The following is a 27,349-nucleotide window of genomic DNA, read 5'->3' as shown; positions in this document are numbered from 1 at the left end:
TGTTTGATTTTTAGATTATTTACTAAATTCGCCATGAGGATTTTTTTTTCTCTCCTCCATTAAGAAGATGAAGAAACATGGTCAAATCTGCTTGGTGCTCACGGCTGCCTCACAGTGCTGGTCACTAAAGTGTCTCCAGACTCCTCCAGTCCACGGATGCCGAGAGACGATGGTCCAGCGGCCCATTGTGACCTAGCTACGCGGCTTTGAGACCACCGACGCACCTCCCCAAAAATGCCCAACCAGCACGGCTCTGCCTACGTGTCTTCTATTCATTTGAATGAGGGTGACGGTTGGATAAATTGCTTGAGCCGCGCTGAGAATTTGAAATGCATAAAAGCCAACGGTCCAATATTCCAGAACACTGCCGTGCGTACGCATACACGTTTTTGGACTCTGATAGGCGCATTATCCTCTCCACTTCCCTCTTTATTCGCTCACTTCCTTTATGGGTTGATTGTCTGTAAATGTGAACAATTTCAGACAGCATTTCTCAGCGATGAGCAAAGCTGCTCCCTTGTTTACAATGTTCTGTCCCTTTACAAAATAACCCTAGTCATGATGTACTATTATGGTTAGACCCTTTTAGAGACATCTTGAACATTGTGATGAAAATGCGGTGTGTCGTAAAAGCACATGCAGATCCTAATGACATTTTGTAAGATTGTGATTATGAATCTCTAGTTGAGAGGCAGTAATATTCTCTTCATCGTGTGAGGATTTAAGTCACTTAGAGGTCAGGTCAAGGGTCATATCCCAAGTGTCTTAGTAGGAGAGGGAAGAAGTGGAAGCCTTTTTTTATGTTTGTATCCATGAAAATGACAGAGCGACAGCGCTTTACTCTTTAGTTGTTTTTTCCCCTCATAAATCTACACACAATACCCCATAATGACAAAGGAAAAACTGGTTTTTATACATTTTTGCAAATGTATGAAAAAAAAGAAGAAATATCACGTTAACATGGCACACCTCTATTTGGGGAGTTTCTCCTATTCTTCTCTGCAGATCCTCTCAAGCGCTTAGGTTGGATGGGGAGCATCGCTGCACAGCTATTTCCATGTCTCTCCAGAGATCGGGAGAGTCCGGGCTCTTGCTGGGCCACTCAAAGACATTCAGAGACTTGTCCCGAAGCCACTCATGCGTTGTCTTGGCTGTGTGCTTAGTGTCGCTGTCCTGTTGGAAGGTGAACCTTTGTCCCCAGCCTGAGGTCCTGAGCGCTCTGGAGCATGTTTTTATCAATGATCTCTCTGTACTTTGCTCCGTTCATCTTTCCCTTGATCCTGACTATTCTTCCAGTCCCTGCCGCTGAAAAACATCCCCACAACATGATGCTGCCATGCTTCACTGTAAGGCTCGATCAATCAATCAAATGTATTTATAAAGCCCCCAAACAGCAAGCAATGCAGGTGTAGAAGCACGGTGGCTAGGAAAAACTGCCTAGAAAGGCCAGAACCTAGGAAGAAACCTAGAGAGGAACCAGGCTATGAGGGGTGGCCAGTCCTCTTCTGGCTGTGCCGGGTGGAGATTATAACAGAACATGGCCAAAATGTTCAAATGTTCATAGATGACCAGCAGGGTCAAATAATAATAATCACAGTGGTTGTCGAGGGTGCAACAGGTCTGCACCTCAGGAGTAAATGTCAGTTGGCTTTTCATAGCCGATCATTCAGAGTATCTCTACCGCTCCTGATGTCTCTAGAAGTTGAGAACAGCAGGTCTGGGACAGGTAGCACGTCCATGGAACAGGTCAGGGTTCCATAGCCGCTGGCAGAACAGTTGAAACTGGAGCAGTAGCACAGCCAGGTGGACTGGGGACAGCAAGGAGTCAACAGGCCAGGTAGTCCTGAGGCATGGTCCTAGGGTCTCAGGTCCTCCGGGAGAGAAAGAGAGAGAGAATTAGAGAGAGCATTCTTAAATTTACACAGGACACCGGATAAGACAGGAGAAATACTCCAGATATAACAAACTGACCCTAGCCCCCTGACACATAAACTACTGCAGCATAAATACTGGAGGCTGAGACAGGAGGGGTCGGGAGAAACTGTGGCCCCAAACAGGCAGGATATAACCCCACCCACTTTGCCAAAGCACAGCCTGCACACCACTAGAGGGATATCTTCAACCACCAACTTACCATCCTGAGACAAGACCGAGTATAGCCCACAAAGATCTCCGCCACGGCACAACCCAAGGGGGGATGGTATTGGCCAGGTGATGAGCGGTGCCTGGTTTCCTCTAGATGTGACGCTTGGCATTCAGGCCAAAGAGTAACATTTAGGTTTCATCAGACCAGAGAATATTGTTTCTCATGGTCTGAGAGTCCTTTAGGCACCTTTTGGCAAACTCCAAGTGGGCTGTCATGTGCCTTTTACTGAGGAGTGGCTTTCGTCTGGCCACTCTACCATAAAGGCCTGATTGGTGGAGGGCTACAGAGATGTTTGTCCTTCTGGAAGGTTCTTCCATCTCCACAGGGGATCTCTGGAGCTCTGTCAGAGTGACCATCACATTCTTGGTCACCTCCCTGACCAAACACCTTATTTACATAAGTACCCTTTGCTATTAGACTCGAAATTGAACTCCGGTGCATCCTGTTTCCATTGATCATCCTTGAGATGTTTCTACAACATGATTGGAGTCCACCTGTGGTAATTCAATTGATTGGACATGGTCCCACAGTTGACAGTGCATGTCAGAGCAAAAACCAAGCCATGGGCCTCCCGATTGCTCAGTTTGGCCGGGTGGCCAGCTGTAGGAAGAGTCTTGATGGTTCCAAACTTCTTCCATTTAAGAATGATGGAGGCCACTGTGTTTTTGGAGACCTTCAATGCTGCAGACATGTTTTGATACCCTTCCCCAGATCTGTGCCGTGACACAATCCTGTCTTGGAGCTCTACAGACAATTCCGTCGACCTCATGGCTTGTTTTATTTATTTATTTATTTGTATTATTTTATTTGTTGTACTTTTACCCCTTTGTCTCCCCCATTTCATGATATCCAATTGGTAGTTACAGTCTTGTCCCATCGCTGCAACTCAACTGCGGACTCGGGATAGGCGAAGGTCGAGAGCCATGCATCCCCCGAAACACGACCCTACCAAGCCGCACTGCTTCTTGACACACTGTTCGCTTTACCCGGAAGCCAGCCACACCAATATGTCGGAGGAAACACCGTCCAGCTGGTGACCAAAGTCAGCTTGCAGGCGCCCTGCACAAGGAGTCGCTAGAGCGCGATGGGACAAGGAAATCCTCGCCGGCCAAACCCTCCCATAACCCAGCCGACGCTTGGCCAATTGTGCGCTGCCTCATGGGTCTCCCGGTCACGGCTGGCTATGACACAGCCTGGGATCGAATCCGGGTCTATAGTGATGCCTCAAGCACTACGATGCAGTAGCTTAGACCGCTGCACCATTCGATATGCTCATGGCTTGGTTTTTGCTCTGACATGCGCTGTCAGCTGTTGGACCTTATATAGAAAAGCGTGTGCCTTTCCAAATCATTTGGGGGGCTCCCGAGTGGCGCAGCAGCCTAAGACACTGCATCTCAGTGCTAGAGGCTTCACTACAGACCCTGGTTCGATTCCAGGCTGTATCACAACCGGCCGTGTTTAGGAGTCCCATAGGTCGGCGCAAGAATTGGCCCATCGTTGTCCGGGTTTGGCCGGTGTAGCCGTCATTGTAAATAAGAATTTGTTCTTAACTGGCTTGCCTAGTTAAATAAAGGTTCAATAGAAAAATACAAAATAAATGTCCAATCAATTGGATTTACCACAGGTGGACTCCAATCAAGTTGTAGAAACATCTCATGAATGATCAATGGAAACGTGATGTACCGGAGCTCAATTTCGAGTCTAATAGCAAAGTGTCTGAATACTTTGCATTAAAAAAATCTGAAAATCTGTTTTCGCTTCGTCATTATGGGGTACTGATGAGGAAAAAATAGAATTAAACCCATTTTAGAATAAGGCTGTAACGTAACAAAAATGTGGAAAAAGTGAATGGGTCTGAATGCACCGTATATACTATATACTTTGTGTACTGTCTTTTTGTCTCCTAGTCATCTACTTTATTATTTTGTACTCCCCAGTGGAAGCCCCCCCCCCTGCCTATGATGCCCAGGCTCCTGGTCCTAGCAACGCCTCTGGCTCCACCCATGCCAATGCTCACACCCAGGCTCCTCCACCCAGCTCCTCTTCCCGCTATCGTGATCGTCGCTCTCGGCGACCGCACCGCAGCGGAGGGACCAGGGATGACCGCTACCGATCAGGTGGGCAACAACTTGTCTCAGTTTCCATTTTTTAAATCAACACTTATGTTGCCTTAGGAAATCCAGTCATAGTCAATAATGTTGCATTTTTGGTTCATGTTAAGTTTGATTTATTATTTTTCATTTCATTCAATATAAGCATTAAGTAGTCAATTTATGGTCAAATCTGGTTTGAAGCAGAATCTTGTAATCCTGTAATGGTTGCAAATAGACCAATGAAAGGGCAATGCTGCTTTGTGTGTGCGTGTTGGATTGTGAGTGCTGGCTGAGGTCGTGTGTGTGTGTGTGTGTGTGTGTCCTGTTGGGTTGTTGAGAAAGCGAAGTCCCTACAGTGTGCAGCAGAATCCCCTCTAAAGGGGAGCCCAAGAGGCCAGATCCCTCACATTGTGATTGGGGAGTGATGTCATGGCTTGGCAATGTGCTGGACTGTGGAGAGAGCAGGGGGAATACTAAACAGGAAGGAGGAACTCAGCACCATATAATTATTTTGTAGATTCTATAGAGTACAGGGAAGGAGTGTTAGAATGGATCGTTAGATGGTTGAGAAGACATGAAAGAATAACGAATGGTAGAGAAGTGTATGAGTCTTTCTGTCCTCTCTCTTTCTCTCTCTCCTTCTGTTACTAGAGGTGCATGCAGTGTACATGTGTCCTCCCTCTAGGCAGCTACATACTCAGCTTCATACATTTCTCTCTCCTCCTATCCCTGTTTGGACAGCCTCTGCATCAGTCTGGTCTTGCCTCTCACGTGAGACACACATGCATGTACACACACACGCATACTAGCTCCCATACCTGATTGTGGAGTGGAGTTTTGGGGGATGAAGGACGGAAGGACCACCACGGTGTGGGGTCTGTTTGAGCTAATAGGACAGCTCACCAGAGAGAACAGAAAAAATTATTCAAGTTCCATTTGACGTGTCGAGGAATCTCAGGGGATCTCCCTGGAAGTCCGACTGGATTCAGGGCAAGGATTGGGAAAGAGGGAAAGGAAATGAGAGCTGGTAGCCAGGTGGAAATAAATAGGATACAGGGACAATGGAGAAGGACTTTGAAGAGAATTGACGTTTGAGGGCAAACACTTCTATTACAGGATAACGGAGGAATATCACAGAGAAATTGAGCAGGACTGAGAGGAAATAAGAGGGAGATAGAGAGGAGGGATAGAGTGAGGGGTCAGGGAAGAGCAGCGATGGGTGGGTCAGTCACACTCCCAGCAGTCCTTATGAAGAACCTGCTGACACATCAGTCTCCTTGAGAGAGTGTGATGGGGAGAACGAGAGAGAGCGAGATAGAGGAGGGGGTAGAGCTACAGAGAAAGGAATACTGAGAGGGTGCGATCAAGAGGACTGAGAGATTAATAATTAGCTATCAGCGATATGATGATGTTTAGATCCAGGTAGTCTGGCGTGTATGTAGCCTAAATGAGCTTACATGGGTGTGTGTAGGGTATGTTCGTGTTGCTAGGCTGAGGTGCTGCAACTGTGTTGTTGTGTGGGCTCTGATTGCGTCTGGCTGTCTGCGCTGTTCATTGTTGGTTGTCGTGTAGTGCCGGAGAGGTAGAGGACAGACACCTAACAACTTTAACATTTTAACGCCCGGCAACCTCGGCTATCGCCATGGAGATGCCTCTCGGACGTGTGTGACGGTCGTTCTCTCATGTTTCTATGGCGATGAATGATCACGCATGCAGCGTATAGGAAGAATGGGAACAGAATAGCTGTCTATTTTTAGTAGAATCAAATGTTATCTTATGTCATTCTATAGTGTTGGGAATGCAATGTGTTGTGTTTGATGTTTTATGTAGATTTTATTACATATTTTGATCGTGTCATGAGGAAATGTATCAGAAAGTGCTGATGTGTCTTCTGGTCATCCTCTGATCCGTACCTTTGTGCACGTGTGTGTGTGTGTGTGTGTGTGTGTGTGTGTACAAGGATGGGTGAGCATGATAATAGCCCCTCTCTCTCCAGCAAACAGACTGTGGTCTCCTGTTACAGCAGGACCTAACTGCCATCTCTCCTATTCTGATGGTTGAAAGTCAAACCTCCATTCAGCTTTAACTGTGTTGACAGAACAGTGATTGTCTTTATGCATCAGTATCTATGTAATTATTATTATTATTTTAAATATCTCTGTGACTGACAGGTTCACTTAGATTTCAGTTATGCTTTTCCAGAAAAACTAATGTTTATCTTGGATGTTCTCATCTTCCTCTCCATCCCTATTCCCCTATCCTTTGCAATCATCCAAATTCAAAATTGTAATTTCTTCCGCTTTCCCTCACTCCCTCTCTCTCTCTTTCTCCCGTTGTCCCAGATATCCACACAGAGGCGGTGCAGGCTGCGTTGGCCAAACACAAGGAGGAGAAGATGGCACTACCCATGCCCACCAAACGCCGCTCCACCTACGTTCAGTCGCCCATCAACAACTGCACCCCACCAGGTAGCGTAGGACTGACTCCTTCAAATCAGCCTGACTGCTTCTATTTCCTCAGGAACAGCCTACGTAAGCTTTATTGTTGGTACTGTAGAGTTTAATCCTAAGGTCACACGCTCTCTCTTTCTAATCCTCTCCATCTCTTACTTCCTTTCTCTTATCTCAGACTCGTCGTCAAGTTCAGAGGATGAGGGTGCTCTGTTGAGACAGTCGTCAGTGGGTGCTGGTTTGGGGGCTCCTGCCCCTTCCTCTCTGCTGCAGCCCCCCAGTCTGCAGAGCCCCGACTCCTGGATCAACCGCTCTGTCCAGGGCTCCTCCACATCCTCTTCCGCTTCTTCCGCCTCCTCCACTCTGTCCCATGGAGAGAGCAAGCCCCAGCCTCAACCATCCCAGACCCAGCCCCAAGCCCAGCCCCAGTACAAGCCCCAGTACCAGCCCCAGTACCAGCCACAGTACCAGCCACAGTACCAGTCACAACTACAGCCACAGCCACAGCCACAGCATCCAGCCATAGCTGACATGCTGGCTCAAGCGCGCATTGGTAAGATAAGTCCTCATGACCACAATACTTTAGAATGCCTTGGCATGTAACCCTATATAAGATAAACCAAGCAGATAAAATGACCCTGTCTTTCTGCCAGGCCTTTCAGAGAACAGTGGACCCCCCCCAGACGTGTTGGCGGCAGCCCCCCAGGCCAGGGGCTCCTCTCAGGTGGACCGGCCCAACAACCCTCCTGTGGTCCGGGGGATGAGCCGCGGACAGAGTCGCTCCAGCATGATGGAGACAGCCGACGGTAAGAACAGCCTCTTTTTTAGGATCACCGTGTGTGTGTGTAAGTAAGAGTACGAAGTCTGTGTGTGGGTGTGTTTATATGAGATTGTGACTGCGTGAGTGTGTGTCCTCGCCGAATCTTCATACACTTTTGCATTTCCATTGAAAATATATATATATTTTTAAGTAATAGTGTTTTTCTTGAAAACATGTTGATTTCCGACTGGATCATATCATTAACTAAACCATGTTGTTTTGTTTTCTTCTGGCCTTTTTCCACCCTGTCGCATGTTATTTTGACTGGCAATAGGTAACAGAAGAGGTAACACGTTCCATATGAGAAACCCATGAACTACTTGTGTCATATATACTTCTGTGTACTGTTTGTGCCTTGTTCATATCCTCTGCGCCATATGATTAGGGAAAGTAGTATTTCTGTGAAACCAGAACCATCCTCTGAAACTGAATGAATCCTCATGTGTTTTCCTATTATGCAACCAATGATTATTTTCCCTTTTACCTCACTCCATCCCTCCCAGTCCTGGTGTAGAGTTAGCCCTTTACCTCACTCCATCCCTCCCAGTCCTGGTGTAGAGTTAGCCCTTTACCTCACTCCATCCCTCCCAGTCCTGGTGTAGAGTTAGCCCTTTACCTCACTCCATCCCTCCCAGTCCTGGTGTAGAGTTAGCCCTTTACCTCACTCCATCCCTCCCAGTCCTGGTGTAGAGTTAGCTTTTTACCTCACTCCATCCCTCCCAGTCCTGGTGTAGAGTTAGGCCTTTACCTCACTCCATCCCTCCCAGTCCTGGTGTAGAGTTAGCCCTTTACCTCACTCCATCCCTCCCAGTCCTGGTGTAGAGTTAGCCCTTTACCTCACTCCATCCCTCCCAGTCCTGGTGTAGAGTTAGCCCTTTACCTCACTCCATCCCTCCCAGTCCTGGTGTAGAGTTAGCCCTTTACCTCACTCCATCCCTCCCAGTCCTGGTGTAGAGTTAGCTTTTTACCTCACTCCATCCCTCCCAGTCCTGGTGTAGAGTTAGCCCTTTACCTCACTCCATCCCTCCCAGTCCTGGTGTAGAGTTAGCCCTTTGCCTGCTTTTCATACTAGCAGACTGCAAGTTGAGAAAGGAAAGCCAGAGATGTGTGTGAAGTCAATCAAGACTTCCCTTTGTATATTGGGGCAGGGTGAGTGTGTGTGACAGTGTTTGCCTCCCCCCATCCAGGTGTCCCGGTGAACAGCAGGGTGTCCACTAAGATCCAGCAGCTGCTCAATACCTTGAAGAGGCCCAAGAGGCCCCCCCTCAGTGAGTTCTTTGTGGATGACCAGGAGGAGATCGTAGAGGGTGAGCCACCATTCATTCTTCAGTCAGTGGATCTCTCTTAGCCTGGTTTCAAATCTGTTTGTGCTGTCTTGTCAACTCCCAAGACAGCACAAACAGATCACCTACAATGTTTTCATTTCCACCCCTCTGTACCAATCTCAAATGTGCTACCTGGTTCATTCTGCCCCCCCTCCCTCTCTCCCTCCAGTGCCCCAGCCGGACCCCAATACACCACGGCCAGAGGGCCGTCAGATCATCCCAGTGAAGGGGGAGCCCCTGGGGGTGGTCAGTAACTGGCCTCCGGCCCTCCAGGCTGCCCTGGCTCGATGGGGAGCCACACAGGGCAAGAGCCCCGCCCTCACCGCCCTGGACATCACTGGCAAATCCCTGTACACACTGACCTACGGTAAGAAACTAGGCCCACACACAAACCCCTGTACACTTACCTACGGTATGTAACAGTCTCAAACCCCTAATCACACAGACCTACAGAACTTCACAATCTCAAACCCCTAATCATACTGGCCTACAGTATTTCACAACCTCAAACCCCTAATCACACAGACTTACGGAACGTCACAATCTCAAACCCCTAACCACACTGACCTACGATATTTCACAATCCCAAACCCCTAACCACACTGACCTATGGTATGTCAGTGTCAAATCCTTAACCACACTGACCCACGGTGAGAGACCTAGAGCCATGCAGAGATTTTATACTGATACTACAACCTGACTTAGATACCCCCATCTAATCCATGGTTATACGATTGCCTACAATTAGAGAACATATGATTTTTGACATCTATAACTCTACTTAGTGAGGGATTCTTTATTTATTACGTCCTCTTAGGTTATTGTTGGTGCTATACTGTAGTCATGATGTGGATAAAGTCATCTTGGTAATGGAGGGTTATGAGAGGTGGAGTATGAGATTGATTGACAGATTGTGACACTGTTATTTACGATGCATGCCCTTCCTCCCTCCTACCTCCCCTTCTCCCGCCATCAGGGAAGCTGTGGAGCCGCAGTGTGAAGCTGGCCTACACCCTCCTCAACAAACTGGGACCCAAGAACGAGCAGGTCCTCAAGCCTGGGGACAGGGTGAGGCACATTGACTCGCACTACTTCTACTTCTCTCGTAATGATATAGCGCCATATATATTTTTTACATTTGTTTTTATTTATTAAGTATCCCCATTAGCTGCTGTCAAGGCAGAAACTACTCTTCCTGGGGTCCAAACAAGATTAAGGCAATTACATCACAAAAAAATACCAATAAAACAGTACATCATACAGCACATTATTACACCACTACTCTATGACAAAATGTATAATTCCCCAATACAACAATATTACAACATTACAATGTACGTGTGTGTAGGGTGTGTGTATGTTAGCGAGTTTGTGTGTGTCTCTTCACAGTCCGCATTGTTCCATAAGATGTAGTTGTATCTGTTTTTTTAATCAGATTTTACTGCTTGCTTATAAAATCAATTGCTTGCTTGCAATCAGCAGTTGCTACATCTAAAGTAGCCACTCTTTGCCTTGATGACAGCTTTGCACACTCTTGGCATTCTCTCAACCAGCTTAATGAGGTAGTCACCTGGAATGCATTTAAATGAACAGGTGTGCCTTGTTAAAAGTTAATTGTGGAATTTCTTTCCTTCTTAATGTGTTTGAGCCAATCAGTTGTGTTGTGACAAGGTATGGGTGGTATACAGAAGATAGCCCTATTTGGTAAAAGACCAAGTCCATATTATGGCAAGAACAGCGCAAATAAGCAAAGAGAAACGACAGTCTGTTACTTTAAGACATGAAGGTCAGTCAATCTGGAAAATGTTAAGAACTTTGAAAGTTTCTTCAAGTGCAGTCGTAAAAAAACATCAAGCGCTATGATGAAACTGGCTCTCATGAGGACCGTCACCGGAAAGGAACACCCAGAGTTACCTTTGCTGCAGAGGATACGTTCATTAGAGTTAACTGCACTTCCGAAATTGCAACCCAAATAAATGCTTCACAGAGTTCAAGTAACAGACACATCTCTTCATCAACTGTTAAGAGGAGACTGCGTGAATCAGGCTTTCATGGTCAAATTGCTGCAAAGAAACCACTACTATAGGACACCAATAATAAGAAGAGACTTGCTTGGGCCAATAAACACAAGCAATGGACATTAGACTAGTGGAAATCTGTCCTTTGGTCTTAAGAGTCCAAATTTGAGATATTTGGTTTCAACCGCTGTGTCTTTGTGAGAGGCAGAGTAGGTGAACGGATGATCTCTGCATGTGTGGGTCCCACCGTGAAGCATGGAAGAGGAGCTGGGGTGCTTTGCTGGTGACATTGTCAGTGATTTATTTTGAATTCAAGGCACACTTAACCAGCATGGCTACCACACCATTCTGCAGCAATACTCCATCCCATCTGGTTTGCTCTTAGTGGCACTATAATTTGTTTTTCAAAAGGACAATGACTCAGCATACCTCCAGGCTGTGTAAAGGCTATTTGACCAAGAAGGAGAGTGATGGAGTGCTGCATCAGATGACCTGGCCTCCACAATCACCCGACCTCAACCCAAATGATATGGTTTGGGATGAGTTGGACTGCGGAGTGGAGGAAAAACAGCCAACAAGTGCTCAGCACATGTGGGAACTCCTTCAAGATTGTTGGAAAAGCATTCCAGGTGAAGCTGGTTGAGAGAATGCCAAGAGCGTGCAAAGCTTTCATCAAGGCAAAGGGTGGCTACTTTGAAGAATTAAAAATATAAAATATATTTTGATTTGTTTAACACTTTTTTGGTAACTACATGATTCCATTTATGTTATTTCATAGTTTTGATATCTTCACTATTATTCTACAGTGTAGACAAACCCTTGAAGGAGTAAGTGTGTCCAAGCTTTTGACTGGTACTGTGTATTTATATAGGTTGGATAGAAATGTTTATATTTATGTTATAAACTCAGCAAAATAAGAAACTGTCTTTCAAAGATAATTTGTAAAAATCCAAATAACTTCACCGATCTTCGTTGTAAAGGGTTTAAACACTGTTTCCCATGCTTGTTCAATGAACCATAAACAATTAATGAACATGCACCTGTGGAACGGTCGTTAAGACACTAACAGCTTACAGACGGTAGGCAATTATGTCACAGTTATGAAAACTTAGGATACTAAGAGGCCTTTCTACTGACTCTGAAAAACACCCAAAGAAAGACGCCCAGGGTCCCTGCTCATCTGCATGAATGTGCCTTAGGCATGCTGCAAGGAGGCATGAGGACTTCAGATGTGGCCAGGGCAATAAATTGCAATGTCCGTACTGTGAGACGCCTAAGACAGCGCTACAGGGAGACAGGACGGACAGCTGATCATCCTCGCAGTTGCAGACCACGTGTAACAACACCTGCACAGGATCAGTACATCCGAACATCACACCTGCGGGACAGGTACAGGTTGGCAACAACAACTGCCTGAGTTACACCAGGAACGCGCAATCCCTCCATCAGTGCTCAGACTGTCCACAATAGGCTGAGAGAGGCTGGACTAAGGGATTGTAGGCCTGTTGTAAGGCAGGTCCTCACCCGACATCACTGGCGACAACGTTGCCTAAGGGCACAAACCCACCGTCGCTGGACCAGACAGGACTGGCAGAAAGTGCTCTTCACTGGCGAGTCGCGGTTTTGTCTCACCAGAGGTAATGGTCGGATTCGCATTTGTCGTCGAAGGAATGAGCGTTACACCGGGGCCTGTACTCTGAGGCGGAATCAATTTGGAGGTGGAGGGTCCATCATGGTCTGGGGCGGTATGTCACAGCATCATCGGACTGAGCTTGTTGTCATTGCAGTCAATCTCAACGCTGTGCGTTACAGGGAAGACACCCTCCTCTCTCACGTGGTACCCTTCCTGCAGGCTCATTCTAACATGATCCTTCGCATGACAATGCCACCAGCCGTACTGCTCGTTCTGTACGTGATTTCCTGCAAGACAGGAATGACAGTGTTCGGACATGGCCAGCGAAGAGCCCGGATCTCAATCCCATTGAGCATGTCTGGGACCTGTTGGATCAGAGGGTGAGGGCTAGGGCCGTTCCCCCCCAGAAATGTCAGGGAACTTGCAGGTGCCTTGGTGGAAGAGTGGGGTAACATCTCACAGCAAGAACTGGCACATCTGGTGCAGTCCATGAGGAGGAGATGCACTGCAGTACTTAATACAGCTTGTGGCCACACCAGATACTGACTGTCACTTTTGATTTTGACTCCCCCTTTGTTCAGAGACACATTATACCGTTTCTGTTAGTGACATGTCTGTGGAACTTGATCAGTTTATGTCTCAGTTGTTGAATCTTGTTATGTTCATACAAATATTTACACATGTTAAGTTTGCTGAAAATAAACGCAGTTGACAGTGAGAGAACGTTTATTTTTTTGCTGAGTTATATATATATATACAGTGCCTTGCGAAAGTATTCGGCCCCCTTGAACTTTGCGACCTTTTGCCACATTTCAGGCTTCAAACATAAAGATATAAAACTGTATTTTTTTGTGAAGAATAAACAACAAGTGGGACACAATCATGAAGTGGAACGACATTTATTGGATATTTCAAACTTTTTTAACAAATCAAAAACTGAAAAATTGGGCGTGCAAAATTATTCAGCCCCTTTACTTTCAGTGCAGCAAACTCTCTCCAGAAGTTCAGTGAGGATCTCTGAATGATCCAATGTTGACCTAAATGACTAATGATGATAAATACAATCCATCTCCGTATAAATCAAGTCTCCGTATAAATGCACCTGCACTGTGATAGTCTCAGAGGTCCGTTAAAAGCGCAGAGAGCATCATGAAGAACAAGGAACACACCAGGCAGGTCCGAGATACTGTTGTGAAGAAGTTTAAAGCCGGATTTGGATACAAAAACATTTCCCAAGCTTTAAACATCCCAAGGAGCACTGTGCAAGCGATAATATTGAAATGGAAGGAGTATCAGACCACTGCAAATCTACCAAGACCTGGCCGTCCCTCTAAACTTTCAGCTCATACAAGGAGAAGACTGATCAGAGATGCAGCCAAGAGGCCCATGATCACTCTGGATGAACTGCAGAGATCTACAGCTGAGGTAGGAGACTCTGTCCATAGGACAACAATCAGTCGTATATTGCACAAATCTGGCCTTTATGGAAGAGTGGCAAGAAGAAAGCCATTTCTTAAAGATATCCATAAAAAGTGTCGTTTAAAGTTTGCTACAAGCCACCTGGGAGACACACCACACATGTGGAAGAAGGTGCTCTGGTCAGATGAAACCAAAATTGAACTTTTTGGCAACAATGCAAAACGTTATGTTTGGCGTAAAAGCAACACAGCTCATCACCCTGAACACACCATCCCCACTGTCAAACATGGTGGTGGCAGCATCATGGTTTGGGCCTGCTTTTCTTCAGCAGGGACAGGGAAGATGGTTAAAATTGATAGAAAGATGGATGGAGCCAAATACAGGACCATTCTGGAAGAAAACCTGATGGAGTCTGCAAAAGACCTGAGACTGGGACGGAGATTTGTCTTCCAACAAGACAATGATCCAAAACATAAAGCAAAATCTACAATGGAATGGTTCAAAAATAAACATATCCAGGTGTTAGAATGGCCAAGTCAAAGTCCAGACCTGAATCCAATCGAGAATCTGTGGAAAGAACTGAAAACTGCTGTTCACAAATGCTCTCCATCCAACCTCACTGAGCTTGAGCTGTTTTGCAAGGAGGAATGGGAAAAAATGTCAGTCTCTCGATGTGCAAAACTGATAGAGACATACCCCAAGCGACTTACAGCTGTAATCGCAGCAAAAGGTGTCGCTACAAAGTATTAATTTAAGGGGGCTGAATAATTTTGCACACCTAATTTTTCCGTTTTTGATTTGTTAAAAAAGTTTGAAATATCCAATAAATGTCGTTCCACTTCATGATTGTGTCCCACTTGTTGTTGATTCTTCACAAAAAAATACAGTTTTATATCTTTATGTTTGAAGCCTGAAATGTGGCAAAAGGTCGCAAAGTTCAAGGGGGCCGAAAACTTTCGCAAGGCACTGTATATATATATATATATATATATATATATATATATATATATATATATATATATATATATATATATATTTGGGCACATTTGTAAAAGAGACTTAGGTCTCAATATGTCTTTCCTGTTTTATAAAATTATAAATGATTCAGCCCCATCCCTCAGCTTTTTTACAGAAACAGGGTTTTTACCGAAATGGGCGGGGAGAACACTTTGTTATTGTTTTTTACTGCTGATTTCTGCATTAAGGTCAATACATCAACTAAATGTTTTATTTTATTTCCGGTAGGTGGCTCTAGTGTACCCAAACAGTGACCCTGGGATGTTCTGGGTGGCCTTCTATGGCTGCCTGCTGGCTGAGGTCATCCCTGTCCCTATAGAGGTACCTTTGTCTCGCAAGGTAAGGACATGTCATTGGAACTTTTTCAAGCCTACATTGACATGCTGTTACATCTGCTTTGTGATTGACTCCATGTCCATTGTTGTTCCACCAGGATGCAGGCAGTAGTCAGGTGGGCTTCCTGCTTGGCAGTTGTGGTGTAACTCTGGCTCTGACCAGTGAGATCTGTCTGAAGGGACTCCCCAAGACGCCCACCGGAGAGATACTACAGTTCAAAGGTCAGGAGCTGCCTCTCTTACTGGCCGTATTACAGAGCATCAATGTATTTAATTCACTGGTCACCGACTGAGAAGACTGACTGATCTACAAGTAGTAATGAGTAGTTATTTAGGAAGCCAGGTGATTTGTAGTCATCCAGTCGACGACTGCAATCTGGTTGATCTCAATCACCACAATTCTCTCTAGAGATCAAAAAGTGATACTTTTTGTCTTTCGCTATGAGTCTCTTTTTAATGAAGTTGATTGGCTGATGTATGTTATTAACTGTCTTTCATAGGCTGGCCTCAGCTAAAGTGGGTGGTGACAGATTCCAAGTACCTCACCAAACCTGGCAAGGACTGGCAGCCCCACATCCCTACAGCTAACACTGACCCTGCATACATAGAGGTGAGGTGTGTGTGTGTGCACATGTGTGTACTTCTCATTCAATCCTAATGGATTGTGTTTTCTCTCCCCCTAGTACAAGGCAAGTAAGGAGGGCACAGTGATGGGTGTGGCTGTGTCTAAGGTGGCCATGTTAACCCATTGCCAAGCGCTGACCCAGGCCTGCAACTACTGTGAGGGTGAGTAACTACACAGTATGAGAGAGGCATACCCTATCGCAAGAGTAAGTCTATGTCACCTTTATGAGGATTTAAAAAATAATATAGATATTTCACCTTTTATTTAACCAGGTAGGCTAGTTGAGAACAAGTTCTCATTTGCAACTGCGACCTGGCCAAGATAAAGCAAAGCAGTTCGACATATACAACAACACAGAGTTACACATGGAGTAAAGAAACATATAGTCAATAACACAGTAGAAAATTCTATATACAGTATGTGCAAATGAGGTAGGATAAGGGAGGTAAGGCAATAAATAGGCCATGGTGGCGAAGTAATTACAATATAGCAATTAAACACTGGAATGGTAGATGTGCAGAAGATGTATGTGCAAGTAGAGATACTGGGGTGCAAAGGAGCAAGAAAAATAAATAAATACAGTATGGGGATGAGGTAGTTGGATGGGCTATTTACAGATGGGCTATGTAAAGGTGCAGTGATCTGTGAGCGGCTCTGACAGCTGGTGCTTAAAGATGGTGAGGGAGATATGAATCTCCAGCCTCAGTGTTTTTTGCAGTTCATTCCAGTCATTTGCTGCAGAAAACTGGAAGGAAAGGTGGCCAAAGGAAGAATTGGCTTTGGGGGTGACCAGTGAGATATACCTGCTGGAGTGCGTGCTACGGGTGGGTGCTGCTATGGTGACCAGTGAGCTGAGATAAGGAGGGGCTTTACCTAGCAGAGACTTGTTGATGACCTGGAGCCAATGGGTTTGGCGACGAGTATGAAGCGAGGGCCAGCCAACGAGAGCGTACAGGCCGCAGTGGTGGGTAGTATATGGGGCTTTGGTGACCAAACGGATGGCACTGTGATAGACTGCATCCAATTTGTTGAGTAGAGTGTTGCAGGCTATTTTGTAAATGACATTGCGAAGTCGAGGATCAGTAGCATGGTCAGTTTTACGAGGGTATGTTTGGCAGCATGAGTGAAGGATGCTTTGTTTGCGAAATAGGAAGCCGATTCTGGGATTTAATTTTGGATTGGAAATGCTTAATGTGAGTCTGGAAGGAGAGTTTACAGTCTAATCAGACACCTAGGTATTTGTAGTTGTCCACATATTCTAAGTCAGAACCGTCCAGAGTAGTGATGCTGGACGGGCGGGCAGGTGCGGGCCGCGATCGGTTGAAGAGCATGCATTTAGTTTTACTTCCATATAACCTGTCTAGGACTGGGGAACCCCGTTCAGCTAGCGGAACCCCTCGCCAACAGCCAATGAAATTGCAGGGCTCAAAAATCAATCAACAGAAATCTCACAATTCAATTTTCTCAAACATACAAGTATTAGGCACCATTTTAAAGATACAATTCTCGTTAATCCAACCACAGTTTCCGATTTAAAAAAAAAAAAAGTAAAAAAAAAAAAATCAGAACATATCATTCATTATGTTAGGTCAGCAACTAGTCACAGAAAGCATACAGTGATTTTCCAAGCAAAGAGAGGAGTCACAAAAAGCAGAAATATTCATAAAATGTACCACTAACCTTTGATATTCTTCATCAGACGACACTCCCGGGACAACATGTTACTCAATACATGTATGTTTTGTTCGATCAAGTTCATATTTATATCCAAAAACCTTACATTTGGCTTTGCCTCCAAAACATCATGTGAATTTGCACAGAGCCACATCAAATCACAGAAATACTGATAATAAACATTAATAAAAGATACAAGTGTTATTCAAAGATTTAAAGAAATACTTCTCCTTAATGCAACCGCTGTGTCAGATTTAAAAAAAACTTTACGGAAAAAGCAAACCATGCAATAATCTGAGTACGGCGCTCAGACGACATACACAACCCAAGAATATATCCGCCATGTTGGGTAGTCAACATTATTCATAAACAGTATTTTAAATATTCACTTACCTTTGATGATCTTCATTAGAATGCACTCCCAGGAATCGCAGTTCCACAATAAATGCTTGTTTTGTTCGATAATGTCCATCATTTATGTCCATTTATGTCCAATAGCTTCTTTTGTTAGGCCGTTTGGTTAATCAATCCAAATGCGCGATCTGGTCCAGTTGGACGAAACGTTCAAAAAGTTATATTACAGGTCGAAGAAACTTGTCAAACTAAGTATAGAATCAATCTTTAGGATGTTTTTTATCATAAAAGTTCAATAATGTTCCAACTGGAGAATTCCTATGTCTGTAGAGAAGCAATGGAATGACATCTACCTTTCAAGTGAAAGCTCGTGACTGAGAACGAGGCTGTAGGCAGACCACTGACTCAAAGTGCTCCCATCCGGCTCCACATCACAGTAGAATCCTCATTCAAGATTCTAAAGACGGTTGACATCTAGTGAAAGCCTTAGGAAGTGCAACAACCAATATCCCACTGTGTATTCAATAGGGGGGAGTTCAAAAACTACAACCCTCAGATTTCCCACTTCCTGTTTGGATTTTTTCCCAGGTTTTTGTCTGCCATATGAGTTCTGTTGTACTCAGACATCATTCAAACAGTTTTAGAAACTTCAAAGTGTTTTCTATCCAATATGAATAATAATATGCATATATTAGCATCTGGGACTGAGTAGGAGGCAGTTCAGTCTGGGCACGCTATTCATCCAAAAGGGAAAATGCTGCCCCCTATCCCAAAGAAGTTAACTTGGCTTTCGAAGACCTTAGAAAGGCAGGGTAGGATAGATATAGGTCTGTAGCAGTTTGGGTCTAGTGTCTCCCCCTTTGAAGAGGGGGATGACCGCGGCAGCTTTCCAATCTTTGGGAATTTCAGACGATATGAAAGAGAGGTTGAACGGGCTAGTAATAGGGGTTGCAACAATTTCGGCAGATAATTTTAGAAAGAGAGGGTCCAGATTGTCTAGCCCCTCTGATTTGTAGGGGTCCAGATTTTGCAGTTCTTTCAGAACATCAGCTATCTGGATTTGGGTGAAGGAGAAATGGGGAGGCTTGGGCGAGTTGCTGTGGGGAGGGGGGGGGGTGGAGGGCTGTTGATCGGGGTATGGGTAGCCAGGTGGAAAGCACGGCCAGCCGTAGAAAAATACTTATTGAAATTCTCAATTATAGTGGATTTATCGGTGGTGACAGTGTTTCCTAGCCTCAGTGCAGTCGGCAGCTGGGAGGAGGTGCTCTTATTCTCCATGGACTTTACAGTGTCCCAGAACTTTTTTGAGTTTGAGCTGCAGGATGCAAATTTCTGCTTGAAAAAGCTAGCCTTAGCTAGCCTTAGCTTTCCTAACTGCATGTGTATATTGGTTCCTAACTTCCCTGATAAGTTGCATATCACAGGGGCTATTTGATGCTAATGCAGAATGCCACAGGATGTTTTGTGCTGGTCAAGGGCAGTCAGATCTGGAGAGAATCAAGGGCTATATTTGTTCCTGGTTCTACATTTTTTGAATGGGGCATGCTTATTTAAGATGGTGAGGAAGGCACTTTTAAAGAATAACCAGGCATCCTCTACTGACGCGATGAGGTCAGAATCCTTCCCGGATACCCGGGCCAGGTCGATTAGAAAGGCCTGCTCGCTAAAGGGTTTTAGGGAGCATTTAACAGTGATGAGGGGTGGTTGTTTGACCGCAGACCCATTACGGATGCAGGCAATAAGGCAGTGATCGCTGAGATCTTGGTTGAAAACAGCAGAGGTGTATTTGGAGTGTTGGAGTGTATTTGATCATTTGTGTGAGATTGAGGGCATCAAGCTTAGATTGTAGGATGGCCGGGGTGTTAAGCATGTCACAAGTTTAGGTCACCTAGCAGCACGAGCTCTGAAAATAGATGGGGGACAATCAATTCACATATGATGTCCAGGGCACAGCTGGGGGCAGAGGGTGGTCTATAGCAAGCGGCAACAGTGAGAGACTTGTTTCTGAAAGGTGGATTTTTAAAAGTAGAAGCTTGAATTGTTTGGGTACAGACCTGGATAGTAAGACAGAACTCTGCAGGCTATTTCTGCAGTCGATTGCCATACCGCCCCCTTTGGCAGTTCTATCTTGTCGGAAAATGTAATAGTTAGCGATGTACATTTCAGCGTTTTTGGTGGTCTTCCTAAGCCAGGATTCAGACACGGTTAGGACATCCGGGTTGGCAGAGTGTGCTAAAGCAGTGAATAAAACAAACTTAGGGAGTAGGCTTCTAATGTTAACATGCATGAAACCAAGGCTTTTACGGTTACAGAAGTCAATAAATGTGAGCACCTGGGGAGTAGGAGTGGAGCTAGGCACTGCAGGGCCTGGATTTACCTCTACATCACCAGAGGAACAGAGGAGGAGTAGGATAAGGGTACGGCTAAAAGCTTTCAGAACTGGTTGTCTAGTACGTTCGGAACAGAGAGTAAAAGGAGCAGGTTTCTGGGTGCAATAGAATTGATTCAAGGCATAATGTACAGACAAAGGTATGGTAGGATGTGAGTACATTGGAGGTAAACCTAGGAATTGAGTAAAGATGAGAGAGATATTGTCTCTAGAGACGTTTTAACCAGGTGATGTCACCACATATATGTGGGAAGTGGAATTTAATGGTTGTTTAAGGCATATTGAGCAGGGCTAGAGGCTCTACAGTGAAATAAGACAATAATCACTAACCAGGACAGTAATGGACAAGGCATATTGATATTAAGAAGAGGCATGCGTAGGGTTCCAGTGAGTGGTTGGGCTGGCTGGAGACACGGCGATTCAGATAGCTAGCAGGCCGTGGCTAGCAAGCTAGCAGAAGGGCCTTAGAGGGACGTCTCGACAGAGGAAAGTCTGTTTTAGCCTCCTCATGCGGTGACGTCGATAGACCAGTCGTGATGGATTAGTAGGGTTTCGAGTAGCAGAGGGGTTCAAGTCCAATTGGCAAAATAGGTATCGTGGCCCAAGAAATTGGCTGATGGATCTATTCAGCTAACAGTCCAATATGCTCTCGACAGCTAGCGGGCCGCGGCTAGCAGGCTAGCAGATGAGCATTCAGGGGACGTCACGATGTAGGGGCCAGTTGAGTACCCCCTTGAGCAGATTACGTTGTAGTCCAGTTGTGAAGGATCGGCGGGCTTCCGTGCCCCGTATCAGCAATAGAAGGGGTCCGGGTATTGTAGCCCAGGAGTAGCTGATGGGCCTCTTCAGCTAGCCGGGAGAATGGGCCTAGCATGGACTAGCTCCAGGCTAATTAGTGCTTGCTAATTGGTGCAGACGTTAGCCAGGAGTAGTCACTCGGATAGCAGCTGGCTAGCTGCGATGATCCAGATAAAAAGGTCCAGAGCTTGCGGTAGGAATCCAGGGATATGGAGAGAAAATAGGTCCGGTATGCTCTGGTTTGAGTCGCGTTGTACAAACTGGCGAGAGCTTACCGAGCTAATGGTTAGCTGATGACCGCTAGCAGTGGTTAGCTGACTACTAGCTAGTGGCTAGTGAGCTGGCTAGCTTCTGTTGGGGGATTCCGGTTCCAAGGTAAATAAAAATACGTTAGAAAAAAAAGATCCACAACACATTGGGTGAGGCGGGTTGCAGGAGAGTATTTTGAAGTTGAGGTTTAGAAAAATATAAAAAAAGATATGCGAAGAAAAAGATATAAAGAGATATATATACATGGGACACGACAAGACGAAGGACAAAGACGTCTGACTGCTACGCCATCTTGGGTTTTGACGATGATACACAGGGAACAAGTGTTTGAAGGATGCTTCTCATAGGGACTTATCTATTTGTTTCTGTTCTTAGGTGAGACATTAGTGAACGTTCTGGACTTTAAAAAGGACATGGGCCTGTGGCATGGAGTTCTCACGGTGAGAGTGTGTTTGTGGATGGGGGGATAATAGTTACAGGTAAACTGATTTCATATCATATGAATTTCCATTCAATAAGTTGTATTTTGTTGTTCTTTCAGAGTGTAATGAACAGGATCCACACTATCAGTGTGCCCTACGCTGTGATGAAGGCTTGCCCTCTCTCCTGGGTTCAGAGGGTCCATATACATAAAGGTAGTTATACCACCCACACCTCCACACCCTCTCGCTCTCCGTGTGACCATGAGAACACTGTGATGTTCATGTACTCATTTGTTCCTCCTCTCCCCCCATAGCGCGCGTTGCCTTGGTGAAGTGTCGTGACCTGCACTGGGCCATGATGGCACACAGGGAACAGAGGGACACCAGCCTGGCATCACTGCGCATGCTCATTGTCGCTGACGGAGCCAACCCCTGTGAGTGTGAAATGTAGTCCATGCAGGGAAATGTGTGGAAGCCACACTGGAACTACAGATGGCAGACATGTTTGGAACTGGTCTGCATCCCAGTAAGCAAAATTACCTTGAAAAGACTTGCATTTTAGGTACTGAATGAAAGGTGAAAATATTATTTTCCATATGTCGAAAATACTTATTTTCCGGATGTTGAAATCGGGTGCATTGTAGGTGTTGAATGAAAGGTGAGAAGACTTATTTTCTGGCAGTCAAAAATATGTATTTTCCGGACATTGAAAATACTTAATTTACAGATGTTAAAAATACATTTTTTTTCAGACGTTGATTCTATGGTAAAATTTCAACTGCGCATACATTCTCAATGAAGTAAGCATTGTATCACAATAATACTTTTTCAAGGCTCTTACTATAGGAAAAAGGAGCCAACTGAAGATTGCAACAGAATGTTTAGTATTACTTTCAGCTGTAGCATTAGGTATGTTAGCTTTTTCAAAAGCTTTGTACCTGACAGCAATTATGTTCAAACTAATTCAACCTACGTAATAAACCAACAGACAACTTCAACTACAATAACATTCTCAGTTAAAAAATCTTTCTTACTATGACTGTGATATATTGTTGTTTATCTATTTATGTTGAATGCATTCACTGTAGGTGGTTCACCTATTCACTGTAGGTGGCACTGTAAGATCATCTGCTGAATAACCAAAATGTAAATGATATAGTTTTTATGTATAATGTAGCATGTTGGGTATTATGCTAATTAGCACCGCCCCCAAACAAGTACACATTTGGTCGGTGTAGACCAGATCCAAAACTGTACTAATAATAGACGTTTAGGCTATGTTTCACAAGTTTGAACCTCAGTACAGTACGGCACCGATTTGTACAATAGAGCACAGTAGAGTGCAGTACAGGAAAACGTTTATTTGGTATAGACAGTAGAGTAAAGTTTAGTTCATTAGAGTATAGTGCATTAGAATAAAGTAGGGGACAATACAGTACACTACTTTACAGTACTCTACTGTGCTCTACTGTATTGTACTGTACTATATTCTACTTTTCTTGACTATACTGTGTACTATACTGTAATGTACTGTACTCTGCTGTGCTGTACTGTGCTGTCCAAAATTGTGAAACATAGTGCCTTCGGAAAGTATTCAGACCCCTTGACTTTTTCCACATTTTGTTACATTACAGCCTTATTCTAAAATGGATTAAATAAATACAAATTCCTTAGCAATCTACACATATTACCCCATAACGACAAAGCAAAAACAGTTTTTTTTTTTTGTTGAATTTTACCCCTTTTTCTCCCCAATTTCGTGGTATCCAATTGTTGTAGTAGCTACTATCTTGTCTCATCGCTACAACTCCCGTACGGGCTCGGGAGAGACGAAGGTTGAAAGTCATGCGTCCTCCGATACACAACCCAACCAAGCCGCACTGCTTCTTAACACAGCACGCATCCAACCCGGAAGCCAGCCGCACCAATGTGCCGGAGGAAACACCGTGCACCTGGCCACCTTGGTTAGCGCACACTGCGCCCAGCCCGCCACAGGAGTCGCTGGTGCGCGATGTTGTCCCCTACCGACCAAGCCCTCCCTAACCCGGGCGACGCTAGGCCAATTGTGCGAAAACAGTTTTCTAGTAATTTTTTGCAAATGTACACAGAAATACCTTATTTACTTAAGTATTCAGACCCTTTGCTATGTGACTCAAAATTGAGCTCAGGTGCATCCTGTTTCCGTTAATCATCATTCAGATGTTTTTACAACTTGATTGGAGTCCACCTGTTTTAAATTCAATTGATTGGACATTATTTGGGAAAGGCACACAACTGTCTATATAAGGTCCCACAGTTGACAGTGCATGTCAGAGCAAAAACCAAACCCTGAGGTCGAAGAAATTGTCCATAGAGCTCCGAGACAGGATTTTGTCGAGGCACAGATCTGGAGAAGGGTACCAAAACATGTCTGCAGCATTGAAGGTCCCCAGAAGCACAGTGGCCTCCATCATTCTCAAATAGAAAGAGTTAGAAACCACCAAGACTCTTCCTACAGCTGGCCACCCAGCCAAACTGAGCAAACACGGGACAAGGGTCTTGGTCAGGGAGGTGACCAAGAACCCTATGGTCACTCTGACAGAGCTCCAGAGTTCCTCTGTGGAGATAGGAGAACCTTCCGAACGACAACCATCTTTGCAGCACTCCTCCAATCAGGCTTTTAAGGTAGAGTGACCAGACGGAAGCCCCTTCTCAGTAAAAGGCACATGACAGCCCGATTGGAGTTTGCCAAAAGGCACCTAAAGACTCTCAGACCATGAGAAACAAGATTCTCTGGTCTGATGAAACCAAGATTGAACTCTTTGGCCTGAATGCCAAGCGTCACGTCTAGGAAACCTGACACCATCATGCTGTGGGGATGTTTTTCAGCGGCAGGGACTGGGAGACTCGTCAGGATCTAGGCAAAGATGAACGGAGCAAAGTACAGAGAGATCAGACTGGGGCGAAGGTTCACCTTCCAACAGGACAACAACCCTAAGCACACAGGCAAGACAACACAGGAATGGCTTCGGGACAAGTCTCTGAATGTCCTTGAGTGGCCCAGCCAGAGCCCGGACTTGAACTCAATTGAACATCTCTGTAGAGACCTGAAAATAGCTGTGCAGCAACGCTCCCTTTCCAACCTGACAGAACTTGAGAGGATCTGCAGAGAAGATTGGGAGAAACTCCCCAAGTACAGGTGTGCCAAGCTTGTAGCGTCATACCCAAGAAGGGTCGAGACTGTAATCGCTGCCAAAGGTGCTTCAACAAAGTACTGGTCTGAATACTTATGTAAATGTCATATTTCAGTTTTTATTTTTAATAAATTAGCAACTATTCGTAAAAACCTGTTTGTGCTTTGTCATTATGAGGTATTTTGTGTAGATTGATGAGGAAAGCATTTTTTAAAGTACATTTTAGAATAAGGTTAACCTAACAGAATGTGGAAAAAGTCAAGGGGTCTGAAAACTTTCCGAAGGCACTGTAGATGTCAGGAGTGGACCAAATCTGAACCAATTATAGACGTCTATGTTTGGGCCAAATAAAGGCCAGTCTGGACGTCAGTGGATGTTGAAATCAAGGCTGGTCTAGACTGGACAAAATCTGAACCAAACATAGACGTCTATGATTGGTTCAGATTTGGTCCAGTCTGGACAGTACCAAAAAACATTGCTGTCGGTAAACGCTTGGTGGGATTGCACCTTCCAGGCAGTCAGTGGGGCTGACATACAGCAAATAGGACAATTGCAAGTGATAAACAAAGCCCTGTATGGTTAAAATGGATACCCTCCAAAAATGGTCAGTGTTGTGAGATGTCATTGTTGTTGAGTCTCTCTCTCTCTCTCTGTCTTTGTCTCTCCCTAAGGGTCAGTGTCGTCCTGCGATGCCTTCCTCAATGTGTTCCAGATCCACGGGCTGAAGCCAGAGGTCATCTGTCCCTGTGCCACCTCCCCTGAGGCCATGACGGTAGCCATCCGCAGGTAGGATGGGCTGAATTCGTCTGCTTAGCGAAAGTAACAGTTTGTGTTTTGTTTTGCTACTTGGCCAAATTGTATTTATTTATTTGTATTTACTTAACCTTTATTTATCTAGGCAAGTCACTTAAGAACATATTCTTATTTATAATGACGGCCTACTAAAAGGCAAAAGGCCTCCTGCGGGGACGTGGGCCTGGGATTAAAAAAATTAATACAATATAAATATAGGACAAAACACACATCACAACAAGAGAGACACAACACTACATAAAGAAAGACCTAAGACAACAACATAACAAGGCAGTAAAACATGACAACACAGCATGGTAGCAACACAACATCGTAGCAGCACAAAAACATGGTACAAACATTATTGGGCAAAGTCAACAGCACAAAGGTCAAGAAGGTAGAGACAACAATACATCATACAAAGCAGCCACAACTGTCAGTAAAAGTGTCTATGATTGAGTCTTTGAATGAAGAGACTGTCCACTTTCAGTGCTTGTTGCAGCTCGTTCCAGTCTCTAGCTGCAGCGAACTGAAAAGAGGAGCGACCCAGGGATGTGTGCGCTTTTGGGGACCTTTAACAGAATGTGACTGGCAGAATGGGTGTTGTATGTGGATAATGAGGGTTGCAGTAGATATCTCAGATATGGAGGAGTGAGGCCTACGAGGGTTTTATAAATAAGCATCAACCAGTGGGTCTTGCGACAGGTTTACAGAGATTACCAGTTTACAAAGGAGTATAGAGTGCAGTGATGTGTCCTATAAGGAGCATTGGTGGAAAATCTGATGGCAGAATGGTAAAGAACATCTAGCCGCTCGAGAGCACCCTTACCTGCCGATCAATAAATTATGTCTCCGGAATCTAGCATGGGTAGGATGGTAATCTGAATCAGGGTTAGTTTGGTAGCTGGGGTGAAAGAGGAGCGATTACGATAGTGTCACGACTTCCGCCGAAGTCGGTTCCTCTCCTTGTTCGGGCGGCATTCGGTGGTCGATGTCACCGGTCTTCTAGCCATCGCCAATCCACTTTTCATTTTCCATTTCATTTTCCATTTGTCTTGTTTTCCCGCACACCTGGTTTACATTCCCTCATTATTTGACGTGTATTTAACCCTCTGTTCCCCCCCATGCCTGGAGGTGAGGAGGGGGGAATTGTTTGTTGTGTATGTGTACGTCAGACTGGTTTGCACCGGGTTATGTCAACCCATATTTGTTTATTGTCTTTAGTGCCGTGTGTCTGTTCTGCGTAATAAAGGGCTCCCCGTTTGCTACCCAATTCTGCTCTCCTGCGCCTGACTTCCCTGCAGCCAGTTCCGCATACCTTACAGATCGAGGAAACCAAGTCTAGATTTAACTTTGCCTGCAGCTTTGATATGTGCTGAGAAAAGGACAGTGCACCGTCTAGCCATACTCCCAAGTATTTGCATGAGGTCAAGCTCTAAACCCTCAGAGGTAGTAATGACACATGGGGAAGAGGGGCATTCTTCTTACCAAACCACATTACCTTTATTTTGGAGGTGTTCAGAACAAGCTTAAGGGTAGAGAAAGCTTGTTGGACACTAAGAAATCTTTGAGTATAAGACTGTATCATCTGCATAT

At 44.9% G+C, this 27,349-nt stretch overlaps 1 protein-coding gene across 3 annotated transcripts in view; it reads left to right on the top strand.

Annotated features, from left to right (window-relative positions):
* The window catches only part of LOC139371029 (disco-interacting protein 2 homolog B-A-like), an 89,915-nt gene that overhangs the window by 43,443 nt on the left and 19,123 nt on the right, over window positions 1–27,349 (top strand). For 2 of the 3 annotated variants that reach the window (XM_071111058.1, XM_071111057.1), the window contains exons 3-17: window positions 4,084–4,263; window positions 6,582–6,707; window positions 6,868–7,242; window positions 7,343–7,495; window positions 8,697–8,816; window positions 9,004–9,201; window positions 9,811–9,902; window positions 15,150–15,260; window positions 15,355–15,478; window positions 15,757–15,866; window positions 15,940–16,042; window positions 21,742–21,806; window positions 21,908–22,001; window positions 22,103–22,222; window positions 25,633–25,747. In XM_071111058.1, coding sequence (XP_070967159.1) covers window positions 4,084–4,263; window positions 6,582–6,707; window positions 6,868–7,242; window positions 7,343–7,495; window positions 8,697–8,816; window positions 9,004–9,201; window positions 9,811–9,902; window positions 15,150–15,260; window positions 15,355–15,478; window positions 15,757–15,866; window positions 15,940–16,042; window positions 21,742–21,806; window positions 21,908–22,001; window positions 22,103–22,222; window positions 25,633–25,747 — 2,086 coding nt within the window. Of the gene's footprint in view, window positions 1–4,083; window positions 4,264–6,581; window positions 6,771–6,867; window positions 7,243–7,342; window positions 7,496–8,696; window positions 8,817–9,003; window positions 9,202–9,810; window positions 9,903–15,149; window positions 15,261–15,354; window positions 15,479–15,756; window positions 15,867–15,939; window positions 16,043–21,741; window positions 21,807–21,907; window positions 22,002–22,102; window positions 22,223–25,632; window positions 25,748–27,349 lie in introns of all 3 variants that reach the window. The other variant, XM_071111056.1, reaches the window with a different exon arrangement.

Source organism: Oncorhynchus clarkii, chromosome 17 (genome assembly GCF_045791955.1).
Source record: "Oncorhynchus clarkii lewisi isolate Uvic-CL-2024 chromosome 17, UVic_Ocla_1.0, whole genome shotgun sequence".
In the NCBI taxonomy this organism is placed as follows: Eukaryota; Metazoa; Chordata; class Actinopteri; order Salmoniformes; family Salmonidae; genus Oncorhynchus; species Oncorhynchus clarkii.
This window is presented reverse-complemented; position numbering and strand designations above follow the sequence as displayed.